A 14,084-nucleotide genomic window follows, 5' to 3' on the forward strand; every position below is an offset into this window, starting at 1 on the left:
TAATATGTTCAAACCGTCTTGCTCCGGTGAGCAACCTGGCAGCTGAATTCTGCACCAGCTGAAGTTTCCGAACCGTCTTCAGAGGCAGCCCTATGTATAACGCATTGAAGTAATCTAACCTTGAGGTTACCAGAGCACAACATCACCATGGACCCACTAGGGAAAACCTCACCAGGGTTTTTTTAATCTAGGCTATCCTTTAGGGTAGGACCATTAACAAAGTTATAATTCAGATTATCGTAGGGCTGGTGAGGAACCTCCACTTGGTGATCACCTATGCCTGCAAAAGTTCAGCACAAGAGGCAACAATCAGCTGATTGTCAGGTCTTGATAAACTCCTTTTGAAGTGCTGTCGTGTGACCAAGTGAAGATGCCCGGGCATCAGGGATTGCCCCTGACATATCTACCATCTGGAGGTGCATGCCTGGGGATCCTTGGATCTTGACTATTTTCACACACTAGCACTAGTGAAAAATCTTCTCAAAGCCCACTTGCTTAATTGTCATCAAGTGTATATCTTCACCCTAAATAAGATGCAGTTTTTTATTTTATCAAGCCTTATTTCCAGTCCTTTTTAGGAGGAGAGTTCTTTGTGTGTGTTCTACATGCAGGAAGTACAAATAGCAGAAGTTCCTCACATCATGTGTTAAGTTGAGCTGTCCTGTTTTGTTTGTTTCTTACTGGGCTTTTAGAAGATTTTTCACTCTTAATAAATTTGATAGTTCTGGACTAAGGATCAGACAAAGAAGACAGCTCCCCATTTGATCTTTCTGTTCGTTCTCTTTAAAAAGAAAAACCGTATGTACATGTCAAGTCAGCAGCTAATTCTAGAGAGTCGTAAGTAACATTTTAATCTTTACACAGGAAGGAAACTGTGTTGCTAATCTGTTTTCTGTAACAAATCAGAGAGAGGTGCGCCTGTGTTTTTGGCAATGCCAACTTGATTATCTTCAGTAGGAATTGGCAACATAGTCCATTTAAAAACAAAACCCTTGTTAAGATTCATATTGGCTACACTTCTGTAGAGGCAAAATCTGAATGTACTGCCATCCTGTAAAGTGCCACTGAAATATATTTAAACAGTTTAAGCTTGCTGTCAATTGCTTAAGTCCCATGATACATGAGCAGGCATGGCCAAACTTAGCCCTCCAGATGTTTTGGGACTACAACTCCCATCATCCCTAGCTAACAGGACCAGTTAACAGGACCTACCGTCTTTCCCACATTTTAAGACACCGTCTTATCACTTTTTTTCCTCAAAAAAACACTGGGTGGCTTATTTTCAGGGAATGTCTTACCGGTATTTTTATTACATCAGGAGCAGTGCCCCTCTTGCTCCCTGTCTCCCTGCGGGGCAGGACTCTTGACTGAAAGAAAATGACGGGCAACAGCCACCACCAAGCTCCATGAGAGGGAGTCTGAGGGAAGGGAGGTGTGTGCATCGCTGGCCCAGCCCTCTCTCCCTGGCCCTGGGATGTTCGTGAGGGAGGGAAGGAGCTCCTCCGAAGGGCTGCTCTCTCTCTCTCCCCTCACAGGTGGGGACTCACTTAATAGCAATCTGCTACACTGGAGCTTCTTAAATTTAAACCAGTACAGTATAATGGAATCTATCTGTGTGATGCAGTCGTAGCAGTAGCCTATACTAAAGCAAATAAGGATCTCTACCAGCCAGCCAACTGCCCAAGACTTAAGAGCGAAAGTTCCAACAATGTAGCACTTTGTAGCACTGATAGCAAAGAGGCTACCGGCTGAGATACTGTAGAAAACAAAGCAGCCAGCTGAGCAGCAATTAAGATGGTAAATGGTAGCAATTAAGTAGCAATTGAGCCAGCAGAAAGCGGGGTGAGATAATCTGCTGGTCCTAACAACCCGTCCGTGTTTCTCTTACCCACAAAATGTTAACTTTTGTGTAGGGTGTAGGGCAGTGTTTAGCAGCTCCTAAACAGCGAGAAGGGGAAAGTCCTTAATCCCCAAGGCAAGGACTGCGCCACCGGCAGCGATCCCGGTACCGGTACAAATCCTTAAAGGGGAAGCTCTACAGACAAGCAATGGAAAGAAAAAAGAATCCTCACTTTTTAAAAGGCTATTAAAAGGGGGAAAGTGGGGGGAAGCGAGAGGTGGGCTGTGTGTGTGTGTGTGAGAGAGAGAGAGAGAGAGAGAGAGAGAGAGGCGGGGGGGGGAGAGAGAGAGAGACGCGCACACAGAGTCTCTCCCTAAAGGGGAAGGCAGCGTCTTCAATCGCCCCTCTTTTTTCCCTCGTGCTTTCATCTTCTCCCCACCGCAAATGCCACTTTTCTCCTCTTCACCAAGCAAGCAGAGCTCACACAGCCTAGCTAAAAAAAAATATTTTGGAATCCTTTTACAGGTATTTTAAAAAATGCTTACAGAAACAGGAGGGGGAATCACGAGGCTGCAGGAACGGCTCTACGGTGCATTTTTACAAGCTTTTAAAAGAAATGCGTGTCTTTGGAGCGACAGTAAAATGGGGAGAGATTTTTATGGGGGAGAGTTGGCTGGCGGGAGGGGGGAAGGGTCTATCACTATGTCTTATTTTCGGGTTATGGCTTATATCGCGCAACTGCTTAGAAATCCTGCTATGTCTTATATTATGGCTACGTCTTAAAAAGGGGGAAACACGGTAGTTCAGATTGAGTTGGCCCATGGAGCATTATTTTTATGAACAGACAGGAGCATTTGGACAAGCAACCTTAATGAATTTTTTTACATGGTACAGTCACATCAAGATTGCACCACCTTGGCTGCAGAGTAGTGGTGGTGGTGGAATAATTGAGGCAATGTGTGTAGTAGATTAACAAAAGGGTTGTTCCCTACCTGAAGGCAGGCAAAAGATCAAAATTATGATCTTCCCACCACAAAATGGATTAAAAAAAACCCCGTTCTTTACTTTGCATCTTTACTTCATTCGTGTACTTTAAATTTCACACTTTTCCTCCGTTCTGCCCCTAGTTCTAAGTAGGATGTCATATTTTTAATTAATGGTGACTCTTTTCTCAATCCTTTTTGATTGGATATAATTATCTTTAGCTGTGATTAATTGTGTGAGGTGTCCCGATGCCTCTCAAGGGCCATAATATAAATGCAAAAAAAATAAAATTAATGTATTCTTTGTAGTTTCTGGAGGCACAGTATAGTTTAAACACGATAGCATTCTAATTTGTCCAGTGAACACATTTCTAATCATCCACAGCTTGCAAAAAGCTCTTCCCCTTCTTGAGCATACTGTTCTTTCAGTCATGTTTGTTATATCATCACGAGATGCCTGAGTGAATTTAATTCTTCCTCATTTTTGCCATCCAGGCTTTTTCTTGCTAGAAAGCAAATTTGATTCCTGGAAAACACCACACACTGCTAACTAAGGGAGGAGAAGTTCTTTGAAGGAAGGAGGAATGTGCTTTAACTATGTTTGGCAAGATATAGAGAGAAAAGGCCTCCATGGAGGCATCTATGTATTAGTTTGACTTCACTACTGAAGTATGAAAAGCTTATATGGTAACTGAGGAACACCTGGCTGGATGATAGAATGACACACTCTGAAATACACTCTGAGTGTGTGGAAGATATGAAACCAATGAGACAAAGGTGTTCCGTTTATTCGCACCACATCTTCAGCCTCTGTGGCAATGTTTAAATTTTGTGTCCTCCTGGTGAGCATTTAGTTTTCAGAATAGAGCCTTTATCTCAATGAAAGCAAGGGCCGGGCGTATATCAATTCTCATCTTCCCCTCCCCTCAGTGCTTTGGCAAAGTCTAGATCAGGGGTCAGCAACCTTTTTCAGCCGTGGGCCAGTCTACTGTCCCTCAGACCATGTGGTGGGCCGCACTATATTTTGAAGGGGAAAAAATGAACAAATTCCTATGCCCCACAAATAACCCAGAGATGCATTTTAAATAAAAGCACACATTCTACTCATGTCAAAACACACTGATTCCCAGACTGTCCACAAGCCGGATTGAGAAGGCGAATGGGCCGCATCCGGCCTACGGGCCTTAGGTTGCCTACCCCTGGTCTAGATTCACATCTTAGTTAAGGAAGGGGTAGCTAGCATGTTGCAGGACCCTAACGTTTATCCATAGCTGTAGTCCAGCAACATCAGGGCAATACTAGCATCGTGAGGTGGCAGAGGATTTTGTGCAGGGACATCATAGAGTTGATGGTGAGGACTAGCTAGCAAAAACTGCTTGGATTCACCACAGTGGAAATCCATCCAGGGTAGTCTCAGGCACGCAGATCAACCCAGACTATCAGGACTTCGAATACACAGTTTCTGTTTACATAGAGGGGGGAGTTGTTGCTTTTTTTAAAAGAAAAGCTTTAGGTGCCAGATCAGATAGCTGAGACATTATCAAATGAAAGAAAAAGTGAGAGACGCTTAGGAATTCCTTTCCTAGTGTCTGTTTTGGAAACTTGTGGTGCCATAGGAAACATAATATGCAATGGTACCCCAGCCATATAGCAGAGAAGCTGGTCTTTATTTCAACATATAGACCAGCTTTTGAGGGCATGGGAGGAGAAATTGAGCTGCTTCTGCTTTGTTCCTGAGGGGAAAACAAATCTCTCTTCCTAAACTGGAATGTTTTCTTAGAGAAGTGCTACTTTGCAGTCATTTACAGTCGTCAACATCAGTCAGTCAATCACCCATACCCCTCCCCACCCTTTCTCTACTTATAAGCGCCTGGGGACTTCTATTTCAGTGTATCTGAAGAAGTGTGCATGCACACGAAAGCTCATACCAAAATAAAAAACTTAGTTGGTCTTTAAGGTGCTGCTGGAAGGAAATTTTTTATTTTGTTTCGACACACAAAAGAGTGCAGTATGGGGATTTAGGCTGGATCAGCTTGGTCACGTGATGTGGCAATCCAGAACAGGATCCTGCAGTAGGATCTCAATATATGCTGATTTTACTTATGTGGCTGCAGCTTTACGCTGATCACCAATAAATGAATAGAAAGGGACTAGAAAACCTTGTATAACAGGCTCTGGGGGCTCTCGCAAGAGCTTGTGAGACTGTCCAAGATCTTATGGGATCTCAAGACAGCCTTGTGAGTTCTTCCAGGATCCTCCAGAACCCTTGTGTGACTGCCCAAAATCCAGTAAGCAAGGCAGATGACTTAAAAGCTCTTTCTGTGAAGGGTTACCAGGCAGTGGCAGGCAGGCTTGTGAAATCTCAGGCAGCGGGTATGGCAACAGGGGCTGTTCTGACTTCCCCCTGCTGAACGGGGTTTGGATCTAGTGCAACTTTATATGCCAGCTTCTTGTGCATAGGATTGCTCCCTAATACTGCAGCAATCGTATCGGATCAATGTAGCTTGCAAAAGGGTCTTATAATTTTTGCCTCCGTCCTACCAATAGAGACTAAAAGTGGCCAAGGATGGATATAACCAGGAATAGTTTGATTTTTCAGTACCAAAATCTTAGTGGCAGGTGCCTTTATTAACCCAAAAAGTTTTTGAGCAGAAAATATTTCTCCTTGAACTTAAGGAATATTTGTAAACAAATTTTAAATTCTTGCTTTGTATACAAACTAAGACTTTGGGGATTTTTAAAAGTACCAATTTTGTTTTGCATGTCATCTTACCTACCAGGTGTCTTTGGGTTTGTTTGTTTGTTTGTTTGTTTGTTTGCTTGCTTGTTTGGCTGCCCAGTTTAGTCAATACACTAACAACCCAGTCGGTAAAGCATGAGACTCTTAATCTCATTGGTTTGAGCCCCACGTTGTGCAAAAGATTCCTGCATTGCAGGGGGTTGGACTAGATGACCCTCGTGGTCCCTTCCCGCTCTTCAGTTCTATGCATATTTCCTCAGAAGTAAATCCTGCAGGGTTTTTCTGGGGTTTACTCCCAGATAACACTGCATAAGATTGCAGCCTTAGTCACTTAAAAATATTTTAGGGCTGTAAACCCAATAAATAATAGTATGTGATAAGAAAGGAAGTTGTAGAAAATTGCTACTGGCAGCTGGGTGTTTTGTTTTGTTTTGTTTGTTTAAAAATTAACTCTCTAACATGGGAAACTTTTATGATTTTCCATTCTGAGATAAATGAAGTTTCAACTATTTATGAGCCTAAGTGACTTTCAGAGAAGATCAGGCCTGAAGCTGGTTGCTGCCATATTCCAACCCCCACCCCCACCCCAGGCTGGGGAAACCCAGGCAGATGGGTGGGATATAAATAAATTATTTTTTTATTTATTTATTTGTTTACTCCTACCTAACCCCCTCTGCACCATGTGTTTTTCTAAGAGCATAATTAGGAATTGTTCCAAAATAATGGAACAGGCCCCAGTTACGCTGCTGGAATTGTTATCATGGAAGACCACCATTGTTATACTTGAAAGGTTTTCCAGCAAAGATCCACCCATTGTTTACTAAATCCTTGATGGTTTCTGTTCACAGATCTTTGCTAGGGGGGGAAATGGATTTACACTTCCAGAGTAATGTTATCTTCTCCGTGGAAAGTCTTCCTGTAGCATTGCCATGAAGGAGAAGGAAAAGCTTTGGAAATTGAGCAGGCGTGGTGAACTTTCCTCAGGCAGGCAGGCGGGCAGCCATGTTCACCTCTGGGCAACCTGGGGGTCATGTGACAGTGCTGGGCAGGGTTAGAGACAAAAGTGAGCTAAGCAATATTTGTGACATATCTGTGGGCTAGTTTCTACACACGCCATGAATGCATGATCAGAATCTAAGGGCGCATTCTGTCCTGGCAAAAGTACCTCAGGAACATAAAAAGCAGGTCTGGAAAGAGAGAGTGTGGCCTGAGAAGAATCCTAGAAGCCTGAAGGGCCAAATTAGCCCCCCCCCCCGGTCCTGAGCCTGCCCACCTGTGGTCTTAGCTGAGACTGATATGAGGGGAAGGTATAGAGAGGGATCAAGGTCTCTCTCAGATGCTCAGACCAGCGAATATGCCCAACCATGAAACCTTTAAATGGCTCAAGGTGCCAGATTTTAGCCAGATTTGGGGGCCAAACTACACAGCGCATTAATTGCATTTCTTACAAGCCACATCGAGGGGTTTAGGCTGTGTACTTATCATACCTTTAAAGCACCCACCCCACCCCACCCCCAAAGAACAGTATTCTCCCCCCATAGACAGCAATAGCAGGGTGCAGGTTGGGAGCTCCTGTTGCCAACCGCAGCACAGGGGCAGGTCAAATTTCCATTAGGAGCATGACTAAAGCTGCCCACAAAGAGGCCCTCAAATACTGTTTGCTGGGCAGAACCCCCATTAGATGCCTGGCTGCCGTTTTCAGATGCCCTGTGTGGGTTTGAGTCCTTTCAGCTGCGTCTCCAAAAGCTGGCACAGTTGGCATTCTGTGTCGTAGTTTAAAAGGGAGCAAAAATACCCTTTTCTTTCTTTTGCACCACCTTTCTGTTGGAATTGACTTAAATTTCCATTAAGTTCTGGCTTGGGACCTTGGGAGAGGTGCAGTACAACCAAGGCTCTTGAGGGGTCAACTGGAGCTTTCAATTTTCTTCAGCTAATCCAAATTTTTTACCTGTCAGCCTTAGTCTGTATCCTGGAACCAGGACCCAAATTAATTAGACGTGTTGGCATGCTTGATAAGAAAACAGAGCACGTAACTCAACGATCTGCACGTATTCCCTTTCTCCTGGCCTCCAGTGCATACTTGTGAATGACTGTAGCCTGCCAAATAGTATATTTTGAAGGAGTGAAGTGCAAAAAATACATATACACTTGGAGCAAATAAGCGGTATGTAAACCGAGTCACTCGTAAATGCCGTGGAGACCTCCAGTCTTCCTCTACTTTTAACCTGGGTAGCGAACGTGTGGTTGAGCAAATGTAAAACAATGTGCCACTTGTTCTCAGGGTTTAAGTTTGTCGGTATTATTTACACGATGCGAAAAGGTTGGGTATTGGCTTCACTAAGTTATTTCAGTCTGAAAAATCCTGGTATCAAAAGCGACATGGTTTGTTGAATGCTGCTCATTTTTATTTGGAAGTTTTCAGTGGCGTTAATTTAGCCGGCATTATCTATTTTTTTTAAAAAAAATATATATACCCTATATACTTTTGCCAAGGTTTCTTTCTGCAAAGAAGTTACGAGCCAGCCATTCAGGCCCAACCCAGGTACCCCAAAAGACAATGAGAAGCACCTCTTCTGCGCTAGCACCAATGCATAGCTCTGGATTGCAGCCATTAAGCATGTTGAAAATTTAAGGTGTCACTTCAGGCACATCTGGAGTAGTGTACTTAAGTAGTAGAATCAAGCTGTGAAAATATACAATGAAATCAAAACTTGAAATAATTTCTATTTCTCCAAGGTCACTGCTGAATATATGCATATTTTCGAAGCACGGTTTCTGTTTTTTTTAAAAAAGAAAATTGAATGGGAGGGGGAAACATTTTGCTTTGCACATCTCAACTATGAATTGTCTTCTCTTTATCTTCCAGAGATTGAGGCCAAAGAGGCTTGTGATTGGCTGCGGGCAGCAGGGTTCCCACAATACGCTCAGCTATATGAGGGTAAGCAACAGTGCTGCTTTCTGTGTCATTGCTCCTCTAAAGTGATTTAGGCCCATCGCTGTTATTTCCGAATAGGATAGATCAGCCTATCTCTCTTTGCATCTCTCTAACATATTCTCTCCCAAATCCCATCAGCCCCTGTCAATGGGACCACTAGTCAGGGATGGTGGGAGTTACAGGCCAAAGCATTTGGAGGGCAGCCAGCTGGGGAAAGGCAGGACAGATCTTAGGCAGGTAAGTAAGAGGCAGAATCAGGGAGCTGAATTCACTGCACAGGTGCACACAGGTGCATTTTTTTCAGTGCATCTGACAGAAGTTGAATCTGTTGGTACTGTGTCCCAACAGATTTGCCAGAACACTTTCAGCATCACTTCTTCCCCCCAGCTGTTTGTTATAACTGCATAGTGATAGTTCATTATTTAGTGGTGGAAGTTACAGCAGTGCAAAGCATGTTGAGCGACTGAGACGGGCTTTAATTGGCAGCTGCTCTGGCAACCGGTGGCGCTAATAGCACTTGCAGAGACAACACTTGGCAATGCTTTTGTTTATCTGTTTAGCAACTGAGTTTCCTTCTATTATGTTGTTCACATTTGGTACTGACACAGAGCCAAGAAAAGTCCTTAAAAAAAGAAAATCAGCATGCAGGATAGCTCTTGCTATTGTCCAACTCCTTTGTTCAAAAACCTATATTTGGACAAGTTTGGTTTTCTTGAACACTTTGATTCCTTTTCTCTGCCAAGGTGCATAATCTCTAGGAAGCTTTTTTCTAATGTAAGGATGTGCACACATACTAAACCCCTTGGTTATTATTTTCATAATTTATATAAATAAAAAGCTCCCCCATCAAACCTGGTTTCATGGTTCCATTGCCACTCATGGCATTCCTAGCTAGCTAGCTTGTGGTCTGTCTGAGAGGCTGATGACTCACCAAGGCAAACAGAGCCCACAATTCATGGCTTGTGGCTCCCAAGGTGCCTTGTTTTTGTGGTCCTGGAGGCATAAACAGGAGGTTTCTTGAGCCCCCCAAAGGAACCATATTTGGCTTGGTGAGTTGGAAGTCATGCAAGCCTGGATTAGAGAGGGCTGAAACTTTTTGTCTGAATGTACATGATCTGGTTATAATGATTTGTGCATAAAGACATAATATTTTTTCTATTTTAAGCATTGTCAGTGATGCAAAATTGAGAAGGTTCATTTGGCGGTGCCACATTTTGGGCTTGCACAGGGCGCCATATTATGAAAGATTACCAAAGCCCGTTCCTGGATGGAGAACCTCTATTGGGATGCTGTTGGACTCCTGTCATCCCTTGCCATTGGTCATGCTGGATGGAGTTAATGGGAGTTGGAGTCCAGCAGCATCTGCAGTGCCACAGACTGCCCATTTTTACACTACGTCAATGCTAACTTCCCATTTAATAATAATAATAATTTAATTTACCCCGCTCATCTGGCTGGGTTTCCCCAGCCACGCTGGGCAGCTCCCAACCAAATAATAATATTAATAATGCGATAAAACATCAACACTTCCCAAAACAGGGCTGGCTTCAGATGTCTTCTAAAAGTCAGATAGTTGTTTATTTCCTTGACATCTGATGGACAGGCGCCACTACCGAGAAGGCCCCTCAGCCTGGTTCCCTATAACCTCACTTCTCGCAGTGAGGGAACCACCAGAAGGCCCTCGGAGGTGGACCTCAGTGTCCAGGCTCAACGGTGGGGGTGGAGACGTTCCTTCAGGTATACTGGGTCGAGGCCATTTAGGGCTTTAAAGGTCAGCACCAACACTTTGATTTGTGCTTATATGGTCTTAGCAATGGGTGGGGCAAGAATCTGTAGAGAGTGGCAAAAAAAAATGTCTGTTTCAGTTGCAGAGCAGCTGTAGATTTCCAGACTTCAGCCACTGCTGTTGCTTCCTCCTTGCCGCCCACCCCAAGTGTTTATCTAAGACAGGTCTCCACAACTGGGAAAGCAAACACAGCCCACCAGCCGTCTATTGCGGCCTGCCAGGTGCTTGACAAGCCCCTGTTTCTGCAATCCCAGACAGGCAGCACAAACAGGAGAGGCTTACCCAGCCCTCTTGTGGACCACCAGACACAGCGGATGGGTGGTAGGTCCCCAACATGCAGGCCTGGCCCGCTGCATTGTTTTCAGGGAATGGAAAACAACAGGAGGCTCCTAGCAGCTTGTTTCTCCCCTCTATTCAGTTCATAACTCTTCATAACAGAGTGTCAGTGTCAGTTTATCCAAAGATATCTGCTTGGCTACTCGCAAGGCTGTGTTTTATTTCTCCACTTCATTGCCTTCCAGTGCTTTTGGAATTGCTAACCTATTGCCTAAATGCAGTGCAGGCCGACTCCTGGAAAGCTTCCTCAAAATGTTAAATTGTTTGTTTTAAAGTTCAGATAGGTTTTTTCTCAGCTCATGCAATTGTGGACTTGGCTTGCTCCTCCGTGCTTTGCTCGCTCTCCCTCCGCCCCTTTTCCTTCCTGTGACACATGGGAATTTTCAGTTGCCAGTCCTGTGTGTTGAAGGTTCCATATGAGAAGCTGGCTCCTGTCACACATCCAAGGCAGTATGAAGGGAAATTTATCTTGCAGGAGCCGGTCCCTTGCGTCTGATGTCTTGGAGACAGCCGGTTGCTTTGAAATAAGTTTTATCTCTGGGAAAAGCATTCTTTTTGATTGCCCATCCATCTTGATTCCTGCAGATCTGATATTTCCCATTGACATTTCTTCGGTCAAGAGAGAACATGACTTTCTCGACAGAGATGCCATTGAAGCTTTGTGCAGGTATGTGGGGGAAAGATTGCTTCAAAAAAAAGGATGTTTTCAAGTGGAAGGATAGGTTCAGCGCCAGTCTTTTTATTGTCTGGTTGTCAATTCCAAATATTCTCCGAAATCCAAAGCATTTGTTGCTATATATTCATCGTAAATGAATGCTGGGTTCCTGTCGGGGCCGGATTTAGGTTTGTTGAGGCCCTAAGCTACTGAAGGTAATGGGGCCCTTTATATGTCTAGCTGTCCTTTGTCAACAACAAATTGTCGCTATTTTTTTAGTTGAATATATGCTATATGGTAATTTATGGACCTAAACCATAAACCAGACTGTAGGCACCCTATATATAGAAATGAGCAAACCAGTGATATTTTAAGGAGCAGGCTAGCAGGCGGGGCCCATTACTTACATCATAGGAGCCTACACAACACAAAACAATGTTGCTGCATGTAGGTTTTATTTTATTTGTTTTTTATCTTATATTTTGGAAATGTACATCCAGTTGTTTTTTCTTTAATTTTTTGGGGGGCCCCAAGAGAGTGGAGCCCTAAGCTATAGCTTGTTTAGCTTATACGTAAATCCAGCACTGGTTCCTGTACTTGGAATACCATGGGAAGAAACCATCTTCTTGGATTCAGCTTCATGGACAGTCACCACTTCTGCTTCCAGCTAAGAAATGCAGGGCCTGGCTCAGAACTACTGCAGGGGCTTGTTTGGGACTTGAAAAATGAATAGGGCAGGATGCGTTCATTCAAACTGCCGCCATGGACTCAAGGCTAAATGTGTGTGATTGTGCAACCTCCCTCTGAATCTCTCTTGCACCCATTCAGCCCCAAAGCAATCAAGTTAGGGTGTGCCATTTTAGGGGGCAAAAGTTATTTTTTGCAAATTTCTTCAATGAGGAGTCTTAAAAACACGTTTTTGGGTGTAAGCATGTAATGCTAAATAATAAAACCAGTCATTTTTAACATGATACATAAATGCAGATGTGGATTTTGCATGGTTGTCAACCCTTAAGAAAAGGAAATCATTTTTCTTTCCTTTTTTGGGAGGGCGGGTTGGGGAGAAATCTATCTGGAGAATCCTTTACTCAAGGAAACAACATTCAGAAGACATGCTTATATTCTATTTGGTGAAACAAACAGTATTGACTCCCTATTGTTACCATAATTTGCAAAATCTGATTTGCAGGTTAATCCAAGGGGGTTAGTGTTTGGAAAACTGATATTGTCATAGCATTTTAAAGACTGTGGTACAGAGCTGTAGCCTTGGTGGTTTATCTGGTGATCGCTTGCAAGACAAGAATATGTTGGGCTAAGTTTGAATGTCTCAAGGATGCATTCTAAATTTGTTTTCAGCCAAAGCAGCAGCAACAAAAGTGAAATGTTTGTAAGTCAATGGATTGACTCAGTGTATGTAGGTCTTAACATTTTGCAGAAAACCCCCATCATAAATGGGTTTAGGAGTTTTTAAAAAGAAAAATAATTTGCCTCTGTTTAATGATGTGTCTCATCAATTGCAAACAGATGGTATTTACAAGTCTAACCAAGCATTGACTCTCTTCATTCAGTCAAGTGTGTTACAGGACTTTATTTTGCTGCTGTAAACTTGATAGAATGAATGCACTTAGAAGGTGCTTCACAAATTATGCACAGGCATTCTGCCTTTCCTCAGCTGGAGGAGGAGGAGCAGGAGCAGCGAGTGGGGAGGTCCCAGATTGAGGGCTGGACCAGTATTTGATTTGCTGTTTTGGGTGCAAGTGTCTTTCAAACTGTGGAACCAGGAGGGAACTGGGTTTGCAGTGTGGCTGAGGAATGCCATTGTGTGCACTTTCCCCTTCTGTTAAGTTTGTCTTCTCCATGAAATAGCAATGGTATAAATGGATTAGGAATAATCATATACCTCAGTTTTCACCATTGCCTCTTCAGGCATTCTGTTTTCTTTCTTCATTGTCACTTACCAAGGAACGGTGGGCTCAGGCTGGCAAACCCTGCCCCCTTTGTCTTGGTCCTCTTTCCTCCCCCCCCCCAAAGCTCTCTAGAAGTTTAGGATAGGGTAAAATTCTGAAGCAGGGATCTTCCCTATTCATTGGGGGTGCCTGCATGATTTAAACACTTGACTATGCAGGGTTGTAAATCACTTAACACAACAGCAAGCAAACAACATGAATCTTGTGGGTTCTTGTTTTTGTCAGTATCCCAGATTTCTTCCTTCTTCCTCTCTCTACAAGGCAGTTTCCAGCAATCAAAGTTGCTGTGGTATTTTTTAGATTCTTAGGGTTAGTAGAAGGCAAAGTTGTTGTTTCTTTAACCCACATAGATAAATGTTTTTTATTGTTAGGCTATACAACCCTGTACCTGCTTCCTTGGGAGTTGACCCCACTAAACTGAGCAGAACTTACTTTGGGTTAAATAGGTCTAGGATTGTGCGGCAACGTCCATTTCAGGGCGTAGCAGATTACCCCTTTAAGTGTACACAGCTGCTAAGCAACATCCAAATATCTTTCTCAACCAACAGTTGGTTTCCATGCACTTAATATGTTAGGGGAAATGAAAATGTCCTTTAGGCAGTACTTCTCCAGTATCGTTATGTTGCTGGTGGTGATTCCCAAATAGTATAGCATTGATTCTGAGATCTTTACACATAATGATGTAGGAAACTGCCTTCCCTTCTTCTGCATCAGACCGTGGGTCCACCTAGCCCAGTATTAGTCCATTGGCCCATCCATAGCTGCCAAGTTATCCCTTTTTTACAGGGATTTTCCCTTATGCTGAATAGGCTTCCTCGCGAGAAAAGGGAAAACTTGGCAGC

General features: G+C 43.4%; 1 protein-coding gene across 8 annotated transcripts in view; it reads left to right on the plus strand.

Moving 5' to 3' along the window:
• Positions 1 to 14,084, plus strand: part of DLC1 (DLC1 Rho GTPase activating protein) — a 251,918-nt gene that overhangs the window by 209,818 nt on the left and 28,016 nt on the right. For all 8 annotated transcript variants that reach the window (XM_035114152.3, XM_060278815.2, XM_035114153.3 and 5 more), the window contains 2 exons: positions 8,430 to 8,501; positions 11,206 to 11,287. In XM_035114152.3, the coding sequence (XP_034970043.3) occupies positions 8,430 to 8,501; positions 11,206 to 11,287 (154 nt within the window). The remainder of the gene's footprint in view (positions 1 to 8,429; positions 8,502 to 11,205; positions 11,288 to 14,084) is intronic.

This window comes from Zootoca vivipara, chromosome Z1, assembly GCF_965207765.1.
Source record: "Zootoca vivipara chromosome Z1, rZooViv2.hap1.1, whole genome shotgun sequence".
NCBI classification, from domain to species: Eukaryota; Metazoa; Chordata; class Lepidosauria; order Squamata; family Lacertidae; genus Zootoca; species Zootoca vivipara.